The sequence below is a fragment of the Podarcis muralis genome, chromosome 10, assembly GCF_964188315.1.
Source record: "Podarcis muralis chromosome 10, rPodMur119.hap1.1, whole genome shotgun sequence".
In the NCBI taxonomy this organism is placed as follows: domain Eukaryota; kingdom Metazoa; phylum Chordata; class Lepidosauria; order Squamata; family Lacertidae; genus Podarcis; species Podarcis muralis.
The window spans coordinates 64,674,826-64,689,941 of NC_135664.1; the positions used below are offsets into that span (position 1 = coordinate 64,674,826).

The 15,116-nt window shown below is 39.3% G+C and overlaps 1 protein-coding gene across 18 annotated transcripts in view; it reads left to right on the forward strand.

Moving 5' to 3' along the window:
• Positions 1-15,116, forward strand: part of C2CD5 (C2 calcium dependent domain containing 5) — an 86,519-nt gene that overhangs the window by 31,719 nt on the left and 39,684 nt on the right. For 6 of the 18 annotated variants that reach the window (XM_077935299.1, XM_028747399.2, XM_077935298.1 and 3 more), the window contains one exon: positions 3,802-3,867. The exons of the other annotated variants lie outside the window; for them this stretch is intronic. In XM_077935299.1, coding sequence (XP_077791425.1) covers positions 3,802-3,867 — 66 coding nt within the window. The remainder of the gene's footprint in view (positions 1-3,801; positions 3,868-15,116) is intronic. 18 annotated transcript variants of the gene reach the window in all.

Below are 15,116 nucleotides of genomic sequence, written 5' to 3' on the forward strand. Positions count from 1 at the left end.
TGGCCGAGGAAGCCGGCGTACAGCTTCCGGGTCATGTGGCCTGCATGACTACGCTGCTTCTGGCAGCGCACGGAAACACTGTTTACCTTCCCACCGGAGCGGTACCTATTTATCTACTTGCACTTTTACGTGCTTTTGAACTGCTAGGTTGGCAGGAGCAGGGACCGAGCAACGGGAGCTCACTCAGTTGCAGGGATTCAAACCGCTGACCTTCCGATCGGCAAGCCCTAGGCTCTGTGGTTTAGATTACAGCGCCACCCGTGTCCCTGCAGTTCTACTGACTGCTAAATACCTTGTGCTTTAAAGAAAGGTTCATCTGCCTTTGTGCAGGGACTATATTGATAGAGGGCATAGTAGCACCAATGGCCCAATTCCTCTCAAGAAACAAGGTGTTGGAACCAAGTTAACAAGGCATGCAAATAGATGTCTGCCACTTGAAGGTGAAGCAGCACACCATGACCAACCCCACAGTAGCAGTGGCAGCAGTGGGCAAGGAGATGGTATAGAACCTGAGTGGCCAGCAGCGGGCAGAGGAGGTGGCCATCAGCTTCAGAGCTTGTGTACAGGCAAGCCAGATACAATGATGAATGTCAGCAAACACCAGTGAATCACAGAGATGAGAAACTTTCTGCAGATGACAGAGGATCTGGGTCAGCCCCAGATCAACAGGTTGTTCAACAGGTCTTGTTGAATTCTGATAGCTCTTCAGGGTTTATGGCTATGGATTTTGAAGAACCCCCTTGCCTGTAGCTCCAGTGTTTATGAGTGCTTCAATGCAATTCAGTTGCTTTGTCTGTATAAACAAGAAGATCTACTACTCCCTCTGCTCAGTGTATTGTACAGCAGTAAGCTGTTATTTTCTCCTAACACCTGTCACATTAAAACTAATACACGCTTAATGACTGAGATTTCAGCAGAATTAGTCACAGCAAAACAGTATTCTACCACCACCCTTCCTAGGCGAGTTTCAGCTTGCATTTTATCTGACATACATGTCAACTGTCACTGCAGACTTTGAGGCCCATTCCATAGGGGCTGTTGCCACTTCAGCGGCATTTTCCACTAACATACCTCTTCAGGAGGTTTGTGGGGCAGCCACTTGAGCTAGTCCGAGCTCAATTACTTGGAATTATAAGAATTAAGATAAACATTTCTGCAGAGGCTGCATTTGGGAGGTGAATGCTTCCGTGGGATCTTCCTACATATTAAGCAGCCAGCACCTACCCATAGATGTCAGGGTTAGCTTTAGAGCATCCCGCTTTATGGTGTCTAGTGCCTACTAGAAAAGGGACTATTGGTTCTATATGAAAGGTGTTTTTGAGTGGCCACTAGAACATCCACAATACAGCCTAGACTGACTGACAAGCTTATAGTTAAGATTTGGTGTTAGGTGTGGACTGTCCATATAGTAACCTTGTGTCTTTATATGTTATATGTAGTTGTCTTAAGTTTTGGCTGTGGTGTTTGTTAGTTGAATGGTTTTTGCACTTGGCCAGAAGGTGAACTGACATTCTAACGGAAACTCCAAGGGAGGGATAAGAGATTGCTTTCTCTGGAGTGATAACATTTTCCCACCTCAAGCAACAGAAGGACCACAATCCCACTTGGTGGTATCCTAGTGCCCACTCAGAAACACCCTTCAGATCAGTCCCTTTTCTTCTAATTCCTCCTTATTCTTCTGTACTGTTCCTGCTCTAAGGAGTTCTGGAGAAGACTGGATAGTTATGGGAAAGGCAAAGAGTCAATTAAGTATTCTTCATGTGGAACTTTTCCAAAATCTTCATCCTCAATAAAGGGGGAACTCTAGTAGTGGGACAGCTCCTGTAAAACAGGGACTCTATTTAAGCTTATTAAAAGGGGGAACCTCTCCAGTTTCAATAGTACTGAATGCAAAAAAAGATAGTTGCTTTCCCTTAGAAGTACCTTGAGAGAATTATCACTTAAGGTAGTGGATTCACAGGCTCCTTTTACTTCCTAGCCTCTGGAAATAACCAAAGTATTTCCTGGTTCTATGCAATCATTTTTTCAAGTTTCATTTCCACCCTTCCTTGCCCAGGTTTTGGTCTGAATGGAAGACTCCATTAGCAGCAAAACCTAGAAACAAGTTGAGATATTGATTGTGTCCCCTTCCTAAGGACATCTCTAATCCTTTACTAGTCCCTAAAGTGGATGCTTCTGTCATTGACTTGTTTTCTATGACAGTTTGCATTGATTTGTAATTGATTTCCTAGCAAGGTAAATGTCAGAAAGGTAAATGTACCCCCAGAAGAAGCTTTATGTCATGACAGCTGCTCGTAAGGCATTGACTGCAGGAATCAGTTTGTTTCTGTGGGCTAATCAGCCAGCATCACTTCTGATAACCTGTTTTTTGATGGTCTTGGTAAGCTGTCCTTGGCATCAGCTTGGGAACAAATGCTATTCTGCATGCCTTCAGATTGTTTTGTGTGAACCACAGTGGCTAATATGGTTGCTTGGCTTGGTCACCAGAAGGGCCCTCTGTTCATGTCCAAAGAGAGGAGATTCTTTCTTTCTTGGTAGATCTCCGTTTTGATAACTTTCATCTCACCTAATCCATTTCCAACTAGGTATAGACATAGGTATAAATAGATGGTTCTTGTTTCTTTTCTTCTCCTTGATGAAGTCCTGTGTTTTGGTGTTGTAGACTGAGGACTGGGAGCCTTCTCTTTTGGGTAAGGTCATTTTCTATGTCTTAACTTTTGGAAGAAGAGGACTTCCCACTTCAAAAAAATTCCTCTGTTCCTGTCCAGATTGGATAGTGGTCAGATCAGACACAATCTCCGTTTTGCCTCTAACCAATAAAGATCTGCCCGTGTCCAAGCAACAGATCTTGTGCGTATCTGTGGAGGTAATACCTAGTCAGAATGCGAAAGTGACAGCTGCCTGTGGGGCATTCCCCTGCTTCTAGCAGTTCAGTGGGCCCAGGTTGTGTGCATTGGTCTGGCCCTGTTTGGAGAGTAGATGATTTATGCCTAACGTTGCACTTGTAGAGAGAGCCTTCTTATTCAGTTGAGACCCCATCGCTTCCAACATGCAATTAGTTCCAGCCAAGCTTTTTCTGCTGTGAAATTTTAAATGTTTTATACATTAGCCACAAAAAGTTGAAATATAGCCATTTAAGTACTTTTCCCTTTTCATGTCTCAATAGATTAATGAATCCTACATAACCTGAGAAAGTCTCTGTGTAGCATGAAAAGAGAAAGGACAATTTCATTGGAATATTTTCCAATCTAATTTCCTGTTAAGAAAAAAAACATTTAAAAAATAAAAGAAAAATGCTTCATAAGAAAGCAAGGGAAAATCTAGAGGCAGGTGAGAGATGCTTGTACTGATAAAAGGCTAATATTGGCTATTCAAAAATAGTTTCTCACAGAACTGAAGCAACACAGTAGTTCTGAAACTGTCCTGCCATTTCCCGTCTTCCTTTAAAACGTTATGCTATCATTTCTGCTCAAATAATATTAACTGATAATTCAAGAGAGAAATACATGAACTGCCAGATGAATAAGTAGGGAAACATAGAAAAGGACTTTTGAAGCATGGTATTGGTAATTGCGTTAATCTTTTTTTACTTGATAAATATAGCTAGAATAATACAGCATGATCCTTCCATCCTTCCTTTTCTATTTTCACTCTCTTATTAACTTTGCTGTCTGTGTCTTTCCAGTTCCTGTGGAGTGGTATTAATCAGTTGTGTTCTTGTTGGTGGTGTGCTGTTTTTTTCCTTTCTTGCTTTCACTATTCTGCTAAAACTGATCTACTAATTTGCTGTTTTGAACTCAGCCTTTGTCGGAATTATGGGTAACACAAGATCATACAAACTGCTAGACTGGAATAGTTTCAATTCAGGTATTTTATTAGTCATTCAGTACTACATACGCTGACAGAAATTATGGCAGCTCAGTGAAGTCTGTTTAGAAAAACGGTAGCTTGTTACCAAGTTAATATTTCAAATTTTAATTATTTTTTATCTTGGAAATTTGCAAAAGAATTTTCAGTTTCAGAACGTTAAACCCTACCATTAAATTAAATCTGATTTAGTTCCTTGAGAGCCTCCCTCAGCCAACCCTTTGCACCCAGATAAATCTAATGAGGTCATGCTCCATGTTCTGTCATTTGTGGAAGGGTCTCTTCTGTGACATCTCCGTTAGAATGCCCTCCCCTGAGAGATAATGTTAACCTTTCGAAAGCAACCTAGGATCTTGTTGTCCCAACGGGCATTTGAGGACCTGGGGAGTATGTGGGTAGTTTTTGCTTCTGTTTGGGGGATTTTGAGAGATTTTTCAAAATGTATATCATGAGCCAAAGTGCTGGGAAGCTGAAGAACAGAGTGGAAATATAGCAACTGCCAAATTACCAAGCCAAATTCTTTTGACATAATGGAAAGCCCCTTGCATGCTGCAAAGTAACAACATTTTATAAAAATTACCATTTCATAACATTTTCCATTGGAAAGCCTAGAGACTGGCAGCCACCAGAGTCACATCTATAACCATGGTGTTATATTCTCTTGATTTTCTGTCTTATAGGGATGGGTGGGGAGAAGGGCGTCCATTGGAAATTGTATGCTTTCTTAAAAATCCATAAGATATATTTTTTAAAGAAACACTTTATGAAAATGTATAATGGAAATAAAAGAGAGGGATCAGATAGTTCAGGGCCTAGGAAGTGCTATGTTCAGAAGTCTGAATGGTGAAGAAATACTTCTAGTGTACTAGTCTATACCTGAATAATGTAACTGAGTTTGAGGTTGGTAGGTCTTATGGAGAAGAATACTGTTGCAAATACTTTAGTTCCATAATACAGTAATTTTGGAAGCACACACATGCAGCCCTTCCCATTTTGTAAGTGTGTGAATGGATGCATATAGGAATAAAAAGTTTGAATAACCTATTGGTATCAGAGAGAACAAAAGGGTAATTAAAACCATCTTCCAGTGACAAGGTTCAAAATACACACAAACACACCAAAATTGAATCAGCAAATCCATACCATATTGCCAATATGGTAACAGTGTGAATGAACCTATGAAATTTAAAATGTTATAATTATTATAAAATTATTTGATTTCATTCCCGTTTTATAAAATAACTTTACACTTAGTGGGCTGCCTATATTTAACTTCTGAACACTTCTGATCCTTGCTTATAAAAAAAGTCAAAGATGTCGTCCTGTGCCCACTAACCTTGCGAGTAAACCCATTAAACACAAAAGTGACTTACTTCTAGGTAGGCATTTATACTATTGCACTATAAGTTAACCATACAATGAATTCTTAATGAATGCCTGGATTTCAGCTCTTATACAGCAAGCAACATGCCTAAGCATCTTTGCATTTGCTATTCGGCAGGGGCAGGGGGGTACTTTAACATCCACCCACACTTATCGTGTAGTGTTTGCATAAAATAGGTTCTAATGAGTGCCTGATCTCAGATGAACCCATCATAGGAAATATGAGTCCTTGTTGCTAGAAAGTAAAGGACAAACTACAGAGATTTCAAGGATTAGAAATGAGACAGAAACAGGAAATAAATGTGAACTAAAGAGAGAAAAGCAGCAACTATTCAGGATTCTGGGGATTCCTAAATCCCGATGTCCAAAAAAAGCACTCATGAGTCATAGGGTCACCTTCACTCATTAGTTGAATTCACTGAAAGCAAGAGCAATAATGTTGGCTCATCTCACAGAAAGCGCTTAGAAGGTTGCCTACACATTTTGCTTTCTTACATTCTAGGAAGGTTAGAGACTTACTTTAAAAAAAATGAAAGCTCAGAGTCTGGATCCCCTGGTAGTATGAGCCAATTGCACAATTCTAATCTGGCCATGGCTGATGTCCTGATCAGGGCTTGTTCTCTTTTGTTTATCTAGACTTTCAGGATATGTCAGTTGGCTCTCCGAATAATACTGATTTAGTAGTTGATAAATCTAGAATTCTAATATTTCTTACTGTTTTGATTAAATGAATAAGCAAGCAAGTAAAATATATTTGAAAAGAAACCAATTTATTGTTTTCAGTTTATTCTTAATATTTATCCTATATGAGCTCTGTAAACTGCTTTAATCTCTTAAGAAGCCCCACAGGGGGCCACTGGTCTGGAACTGGAGTAGGGTAGCTGAGTTTTGAAAGCAAACTTAGAAAGCTTGCTTAAAAGTGTAATTTAGATGGTAGATAGCCCAAGGTCTAATTGACCTTGGCAGCATTACAGAAATAACTTGGTGTAAACATTAACGGTCCTTGAACAATTTTTTTCCAATCTATTAGACACCACAGAGTTTTTCACTGTGATGTTATCTTATTCTTCTGTCTCTGCATTTTATTTATTTTTTTGCAATGACTGTGTTAACTTTTGAGGAACAGTTTTATCTCCAGCTTATATTCCCCTTATATCCAGCTTTTAAATATTAAGCATACACTGCAGTTAAAAATTGTTTGGTCTTTGCATCATGCAACTACAATTTAACTTTCCTTGTATGAAGTTACTGTAGCTCTCATTTTCGTTAGTAATCTTCTCCCCTTGGAAATTGATGTTCATTTGGGATGTAGTGTTGCGGGTTGTTCAGCGAGCCCTAAGCCTTGTTGCTGTCACGAAGCATCTGTCAGTAGCCACAAGATCATCACCTTCACTTTAATTGTGAGGTCACTTAATGTTGGCAGTTAAAGCGGTTACCCATGATTCATGGTGGCATATGTGTCTATTAAGTTTATGGTTTATCTAATACAGTGAGTTCACAGTGATTTCACTGAATATCAGAAAGAAACCCTTGAATCTGGAAGTACTATGTAGAATTTTCTTTTCTGGAAATGGATCAGGATCAAAAAATGCAAAGGAGGGAGTAAGAGCAGAGGGGCTATTTTTGAATGTTGAATGATATCATCTGATTAAAAAAATATTTTATCTGATTAAAATATTTTTTGATGGAAACTCCCTTTAAAAAAGTTGGCCTTGTTTCTTGGAGGATATATTTCCTTTTCAGGATCCTGAATACAGATGATACAGCCTAGTCTAGGTTTATGGTGTTGTTGGTAAAGCACTCAGATCTGAAGAGCTGTTGTATTATCACTCAGGTACATGTTAGTTGCTGATTTTCTCTTTCCTGGCTGTAACTCTGGCTGTCCCATCAAATGGAGCAACTTTTGTAATATGTGATGGACTTTAGTCAAAGGGAGGTATGGAACAAGCTTTGGGGAGGTGAATGTGTGTCTACATGGCCCCTTTGATTTCCTGACCTCCTGCTAATTAATATACATGAAGGACAATATGAGAGAGAGTGAATCACAAATCAACTCTGGCAGATTAATGGTTCTGGACCTTTTGTTCCCAAAATGTAGAATATAAAAACAATGACTTAACTTTAATTTGTTTTTTGGGAGTCTAAACAAGAAATAAAATAACAGCACAAACTTATACAGATTTACTCAGTTGTCCAGTCTGTGCAAGGACTTTAGTTGGTGCAGTGGAACTTCCCCGCCCTCTTTTCCCTCTGTGCAGCCCCCAAATCTGTTCTAGCAGTTCCTCCATCCCTCTGGACCAGATTTGGGTGCATGCAGGAGGAGAGGCGAGGGAGCAGAAGTTCCAACATGTAAATCCATGTTTGAACAGGATGACTTCATTTTGTCAATCAAACTATCCCTAAGGTCCACTGAGTTCATTGAGCTAAGTGGGTATACAGTTTTAGCATGTGCATTTAAAATAATAGGTAAATAATAACTGACTCCTTCTTGTTAACTGTCTTAATATTGTCTCATTCAAAAGAGTTTTCTGATGGTTTTATCTAGTTTTTTTTCTGACTAGAAAGCATTCACAGGTTTTTTTAAAAATATAATTCCCTCTTTCCCCAAGGCTTATGCATAGTTGGGGTTGCCACCAGAGTTCTGTGCAGGATATATGATTTGAGAATGTTACAGTTTCAGCTGTAATTTGAAACTGCTATGAACTTGTACATTTCATGGGCTATTTTCCAAATAGTCTTACAGAAAATATAACTTATAGTGATGGCTAGACTTCCAGAATGATAGTGTTACTCTTTCACAGAAAAACAAAATTTTGTGGTATCTTAAAAACCTGCAATTTTTATGGCATAAAAGTGCAACAGGAGCTGGCTTCTAGTCCACAAAAACTTATGCCATGATAAATGTGTTGTTTTTAAGGTGTCTCAAGATTCCTGGTTGATTGTGCTGGATATTGTTGTAAATAAAATATATGCCATTTTCCCTTATGGGGTATCCAAGAGCCCATATAGAGTCCTTACATAGGTTCCCTATTGGTAGGAGAGAATAACAGAGGCCAACCAGAGAATATTGAGAAGCAAAGCAGCTAGTAAGCTTGATCTTTATTGATCTGTTGCAACAGGGTACTCCCTCACACGCAGGAGAGGAGGAGGACCCAGAAAGATGGTGTGCAAGACCTTATAAAGACTTTTGAAATTCCCATTCTCTAGATCAAGACCACCCCCAGAAACATTATGCATACATCACAGAAGGGGTGTAACCTAAGACCACCCCTCAGATACATCCCACCTACATCACAGAAATTTAAATGTTGTTTTTCTCCTGTCACAGTTTATCTCCTGTCTGGCAAGTTACTTGATTGGATTTCCCGGGGAGCCTGGCCATTCTTTTGTAGTGGTAAAATACTTATTTCCTGGGCCAGGTCACAGGCTCACACCTTATTCAAACAGACATATCCTTGAGACAGGATTTGTGAGGAAAGAGACAATGGGGAGGCTTTTCCAGTTTAACCTTGCAGAGAAAGCATTTGGTCAGTTTAGGAATCAAAATGGTTCCAGGTTGGTCTTCCTGTGTTGATCTATGTATGTGCAGTTATGAACATTACCATATATCTAAGACCATAAAATTCCTATCACAATATACACATCTTAGTAGCTTTTTGTTGGTTCATTTTAATACCATTGAGTTGCATCCAATAAACTTGTTTTGCTAGTGCAAAGACTTCCCCTTGTGCAGCAGAACTTTCCCTTGCTCTCCTCTCCCGTTGTGATCCCCCCACCTCCCCCAAAAACAGATCTGAGAGGGAACCTCTGAGAGCAAGGGAATTTCTGTTGCACAAATGGAAGTCTTCAGTTTCTCTTCAGATTGCAGACATCTTCCACCCTTAAAAAAACCAAGTAGATAGGGCCCACATACTTTATCTTTTATGCAATTAAATTTGGGAGTAATTGTTCTGTTAGTCTCTAAAATTATTCTAACGCATAAGAACCTTAAGAAAACTTTTGAAGCAGCCTCCTACAGAAGCTTCATATATACTTTATTGTAGATCTGTCTCTATGACCATAATGGCTAAACTGCAACATTTTTTCAGTGCTAAATGTCCCTGTGAATCTCTGCATTGTTGGCACAAGAAGAAGTAGATTGTTTTAAGATTGCTTACTGTAGCTTGCTTATTCCAGCTAATACTGGTAGTAGCAAGCCAGTAATATCTGATATAATGTTGAAGAACGTGCTGCTAGCAGGCTGCCTGACTGTTAGTGGGATTAATAACTTCATAATAGAGCAATTCATACTTGATTCTCATCCAGTTGAACACTTGCTTAACCTGGCTTATCATTCATCTCTTAACTTGGAACGTACCGCTGATGAGAATCAGTCAGCAGCCACCTTTTCGTTATGTAGGTCCCTTTGCTCTGTGCAGAATAGTATTTTGAAACAAGCAAAGCTTGAGAAACATTGGCAAGGGTTGTATAATAGCCCTAGGTTAAAATGACCAGGAGAGGTTTTCACTATGTACTTACTGGGCACATTGACCTCTTAGAAGCTTCTAAAGAAGAGTCAGCCCTGCTGGCCACCAAAGACTAAATAGCAGAGCCATTGATTATATAGGGTTGTCTACCCCTGTGTGGACAGGAAACAGCACATTGAGGGGATGGGGGAACTACAGACTGTTCTAGGTATGATGCTCTAATGTAGGCATGATGGACCACAGGTTGACTCAAAATAGTTTCTGTGTTTTAGTGTGATTGATTAAACCAGCTTGGCATCGGAGCTACTCAACTTTATGGCCAAACGGGATAATATAATGCATGTTCATTGAATTGTATCGCAGTCTCTTTCCTCTAGTAACAGGATTGTAGCAGAGATATTTTCTGTGTATCCATGTGAGATACTGCTTTGGACATTTGCAGTGTTTGCCTAGAGATCCAGAGCTTAGATACTTTGCTATTCTTCAAGACACCAATCTTACCACTAGGTTTGAAATAGGCATGGAAAGTGCTGGGGCAAGTGATGCACACTAAGGTAAAATATCCTAATTTCACATAGATTCTAAGGAGGTCTGAACAGGCAATGAACACCAGAACATCACTGGGGCATGTGATGTGCTGCTGCGGTTCTGGAAATGCCTGTCATGGCCAGGCAATTCACCACAATAGGAGATCTTTTGCAGAAGCCTCCAAAGCTATAAAAGCCACACACACACACACACACACACACACACACACAAGGAAATTGCTATAAAGACTTATTTAGCGAGCTGTGATAAAATGTAGTTCTAGTGCTATTATTATTGTTAATATACCCGACTACGACTACATTTTGTGGGTGCTATTCAACTAAGTTTTACATAGAACAGACGCATTGAAATGAATGGACATGACTAAGGTAGACCCATTAATTTTAATAGGTATACTTTGAGTAAAAGGTATTGGAATAGCGTGCTGAGTTCTTATCCATCTATCCATCCTTCAGGGAAGTCTGATGTTTTATTGCTTTTTTAATAATAATTATCATTAATTCTGTTGGAAGCCGCCCAGAGTGGTTGGGGAAACCCAGTCAGATGGGCGTGGCATAAATATTTATTATTATTATTATTATTATTAATTGTATTCACCAGAAGGTCCCAGTGTAGGTTTCTGTATACAAAAATGAAAACAGTACCAACCCATAACACAATCTGTGTTTTCAAATGCAAACTGGAAGATAATGCATGTTGGATCATCTAGGCAGTACAGGGAACTAACAACTTACTTATGTTTAAATTGTGTACATTTAGCTTTATGCAATTGCCCAAAATAAAAAATAAAAAATGGAAAGGGGGGCAGGTGCCTGGGAGAAAAAAGGCAGTCCCGCCCACTATTGAACCCAGTGTGTTTTGATTGTATATGATTCCTCTCTCTCTTTTAAAATCTCAGATCGTACTGTAAGAGATGATTATCCTTTTTCATAGAAACTTCCATTCAGAACTGTCAGTGCCACCAGCAGAATTTTTTTTTAAAATCCATTGAGTTTTAAGTATAGGCTAGGATCTTATTTGCTTTTCAGGGTTGATTCCTGAAAATAAAGAAACAGGAGTAAGGAAGCATTTTGAGTACAACTGTCTTAGTAATACTTGGGGTTTGCGTTAATACAATATTTCTCTCTTTACATTTTCAAGTTGGGGTACTTGGGTAGATTTGCCCTTTCAATAGTATTAATCATATCATACAGGCTGCAATTAAAGCATATTAATTAGTCCTGGTAAATGACTTATTTCTGACAGAACTTAATTTAAGGGCTTGGAGCCAATGTGCAATTCTAAAATCACATCAGGAGAAGGCTCATGTATGCATGAGTACACCAACAGAAGTTGATATTGACTACAACTAACTTGTTAGAAGCAACAATTTTTCAGCTGGAGTGTCCCATTACTGCTCTGCTAATCATTATCCTCCAACACCGTATCTATTTGTAGGAACTAAAATATTGATTGAACCCTGCAAGATTCTTGTAATTCCAGTGAAAGATTCAAATGCAGCAGAATATTGTACAGATCTTCTGCTCAAAAGTTTTCAGGGAATCCTTGCTAAACTTACTTGAATAGATTTTTGCTAGAAAAGCTTGTGATTGAGTGCTCTGTATGCTTGCCTTTTGCTTTCACCTAGACTCCAGGGCCATTACTTTCTGTAACCATTTCAGTGAGCTGCCATAGTTTTCAGTCTGTACTGTCACCTGATCCAAGCATGCGCCAAAATACCCACCGTTTCTGGCTCCTGTCTGCTGAATCTGCTTTGCAAACCCTTAGTTTTTTAAGCTTTTGCTTTAGCCCGGAACAAACAGGCGGCACCCTCCTGGAGTGTGCTGGACCCATGCCATCCTGCTCCCCCCCAACTCCTCTATTGTTTATGTAAATCCTTAGCTTTACGTAAATGTGTAAATGCTCTGATGGCATCCCCATGTGAAATTGTGTGGCTCGTGTAAAAAAAAAAAAAACATGTCAGAAAAAATAGAATGCTCCACATTGCACTGCATTCCAGTGTTTTGTATGAACTATTCTTGCCATGTTGTGGTGTATTGATTTTTATTTATTTATTAAAGTCATTTTTATCTTTTTACATGCAAGGTAAGTTTGCGTATATTGTGTGTGAATATGCATTGCATTTGGTATATATACAAAGTTCTTTGGTTAACTTTAATAGAGGGGGAACTAAAATCCATTAAAACCTATGATGTTGTGGAAGAGAAATGAGAAATTCATTTCTTTTTTACCTTTTAAATTAAATTATGTATGAGAGGAGAAACTTTGTTTTAAAACTTTGTAGTTTGGCATGTGGTCCTTCTGGATGCAGTGGAGCTGGTCCTGCTCCCATACACTACCTGTTAAGTGATCCTCATAGTTCTTCTCTGCTAAAAGCTAGTTTGCTTTTTTTGGGGTGGGGGTGGGGGAAACATTGGTTTGGCCATTTGTTATTGGATTCCACGTGGCAGTATGCCACGTGGCGTTTAACCATGATCTCACAATGTTCTTTGTTCTGGTTTTTAGCCATTGAGTGGTTTTAACTCAGTTACCTTTCAGTAGCTGGTGCTAGTCAAACATTTAGAGTGAACAAGTGTTCACTATTGTGAAGACACTACAATCAAATAACACACATGAATGGAGCTCATCAGGATTTATTACTGTAAAGGTAGCAGGAATAGGAGATAACTTGTTTTTAAACTCTGTGAGCTACAGAATCCAACTTGTTAGCAGAAAGAAACAGGATGAGTCTAGGGATCTAGTCTAGGGATCCTTCAACAGTGTTTCTGCCTCTTTCTTTTGAACATTTTTTTTTTACCACTCTGACCTTTTTTAACCATGTTTGCAATTTTCATATATTTGCTTGTGTTTTGATTTTTTTGCTTGCCTTGTTATCTTCCCCACCCTCCCTCTCTCTTGTCTCATCTTCTCTGACCTGCTTTTCTGAACTTTCATTCAAACTTAATTATTTAGAAGGTTAAGCAATACTATCAGTAACTACATATGTTATATATGTTGAGACACGGTTACAACACAAAAGAGTGGTGACACTTAGATTTTTAGAGTAATTATTTTAATGTTTTCTTACTGTGGATCATTGTATAACTTAGGAAAAGCTGTTTTCCCCCTTTCCCCTCTTTTAAATGCCTTGTTTTTAGAAAGACATTTTCTCAGTTTCAATGCAGCAGTCGTATTTTTCATTCACTATATAAAAAACCCCAAACCAAACTTAATTATAATCTCTTCCAATATCTTGCAAGCCCAGAATATTTTGTCCTTTTTCCTCAGAACCCCTTTAAGGCGTGCTTAAGGAACTATGAAATCTCAGTTTTATTACCAAAAAGCAGCTTCTCATGCTACTTTCTAAGAGTGCTTTTGGGATTACCACAAGTTTCAAAAATGGCTAGTCAAGCAGTGCAGGGGGCTGCCATTGGCGAGAGAAAAGCATTGAAAAAGCTCCAAGGAACTTGCTTCCCACTCCTCTGGACTGTTGCCTGGGTTCTCCACATACAGAATTTGAAGCTTGCAGTATAAGGTTAGATGAACATTTCCCCCATCAGACTCCATTTGTGCCTAGAAAGGTATTTGAGTGAGCTATTCACTTTCCATTGTAGGAGTCTGACCTGGTTTAGTTTTTGTCCTAAAAAGACCCCATCCACTTGAATAACTGATCCTCAGGCTCTGATGTCTGGATAGAGTCTTAAGTCTGCCCTTGACTGGAGAATAGGAAAGAAATGGAAACAGCCAAAGAAGTGGGTGCACCTTGTAAATCTGTATGCCTGCCTGTGATCCACTATGGCAGAAACTAATAGAAATTAATAGAATGCTAGGTTTAATAGAAATTAATAGAATGCTCCAAATTTCATTCTGGGAGATAAAAACAGGAGTTACAGATATATGATTACTTCTACACTTTTTAGTAGCTGATGGACTGATCTCACTATGCCGGCAAATGCATTTGTGCTTTACCAACACAGTACCACAGAATGCCAGTGATGTAACACCAGTATTGTTGGAGATATTAACTATAGGCATGTACACCAGCGCGGGTGTTTAAGATGCAGATTAAATAGTTTAAAGAGTCATATCTTTAAACGGTGGACAACTATTTCTTCTGAAGCATCTAACTTTTGGTTCCCAGCTGGTCCTGGCTTCTTCTCAGTGTGGTAAGGGTTAAGCAGGTTGTTGTCTGGACCCAGGGATGGCCTTAACATTAGACAGAATGAGGCAGCCATCTTACGAAGTAGATGCTGATGAGCAGCAATGAGGTGCTAGAGGACACAGCTATGAGTTCCATGCTTCCTAAGCCAGCCGACTTCCCTCAGGTGTAATGGAGAATGCTATTTTGCCTCCAGTCTTAAAGTAATATCCAGCTTCCATTCTGGTCAGCTTCTGTACATGGAGTGTATGGAATACCATCTTGTCATTTGCCTCAGGCAGCAAAATGTCTTGGGTCAGCCCTGTCTGGAAGTAAACTACAGTCGTAGCTTGGATCCCAAATGCCTTGCAAGTCAAACGTTTTGGCTCTTGAATGCCACAAACCCGGAAGTGAGTGTTCTGGTTTGCAAACATTCTTTGGAACCCGAACATCCAACGCGGCTTCTGATTGGCTGCAGGAGCTTTCTGCAGCCAATTAAAAGCCGTGCCTTGGTTTCCAAACGTTTTGGAAGTCGAATGGAACGGATTCCATTCGACTTCCAAGGTACAACTGTATCTTGATTCATTACTGGATATCCTTATGCTCTTTAGAAGGCATGCCCATTTGAGTATTGAAAAGCTTTATTCTCACACTTTTACACTATGAACAAGGTCTACCTATTTTATCAAAATGATTCATTAGCGCCTTAGATAGTTAGGCTTTTCATGAGAACT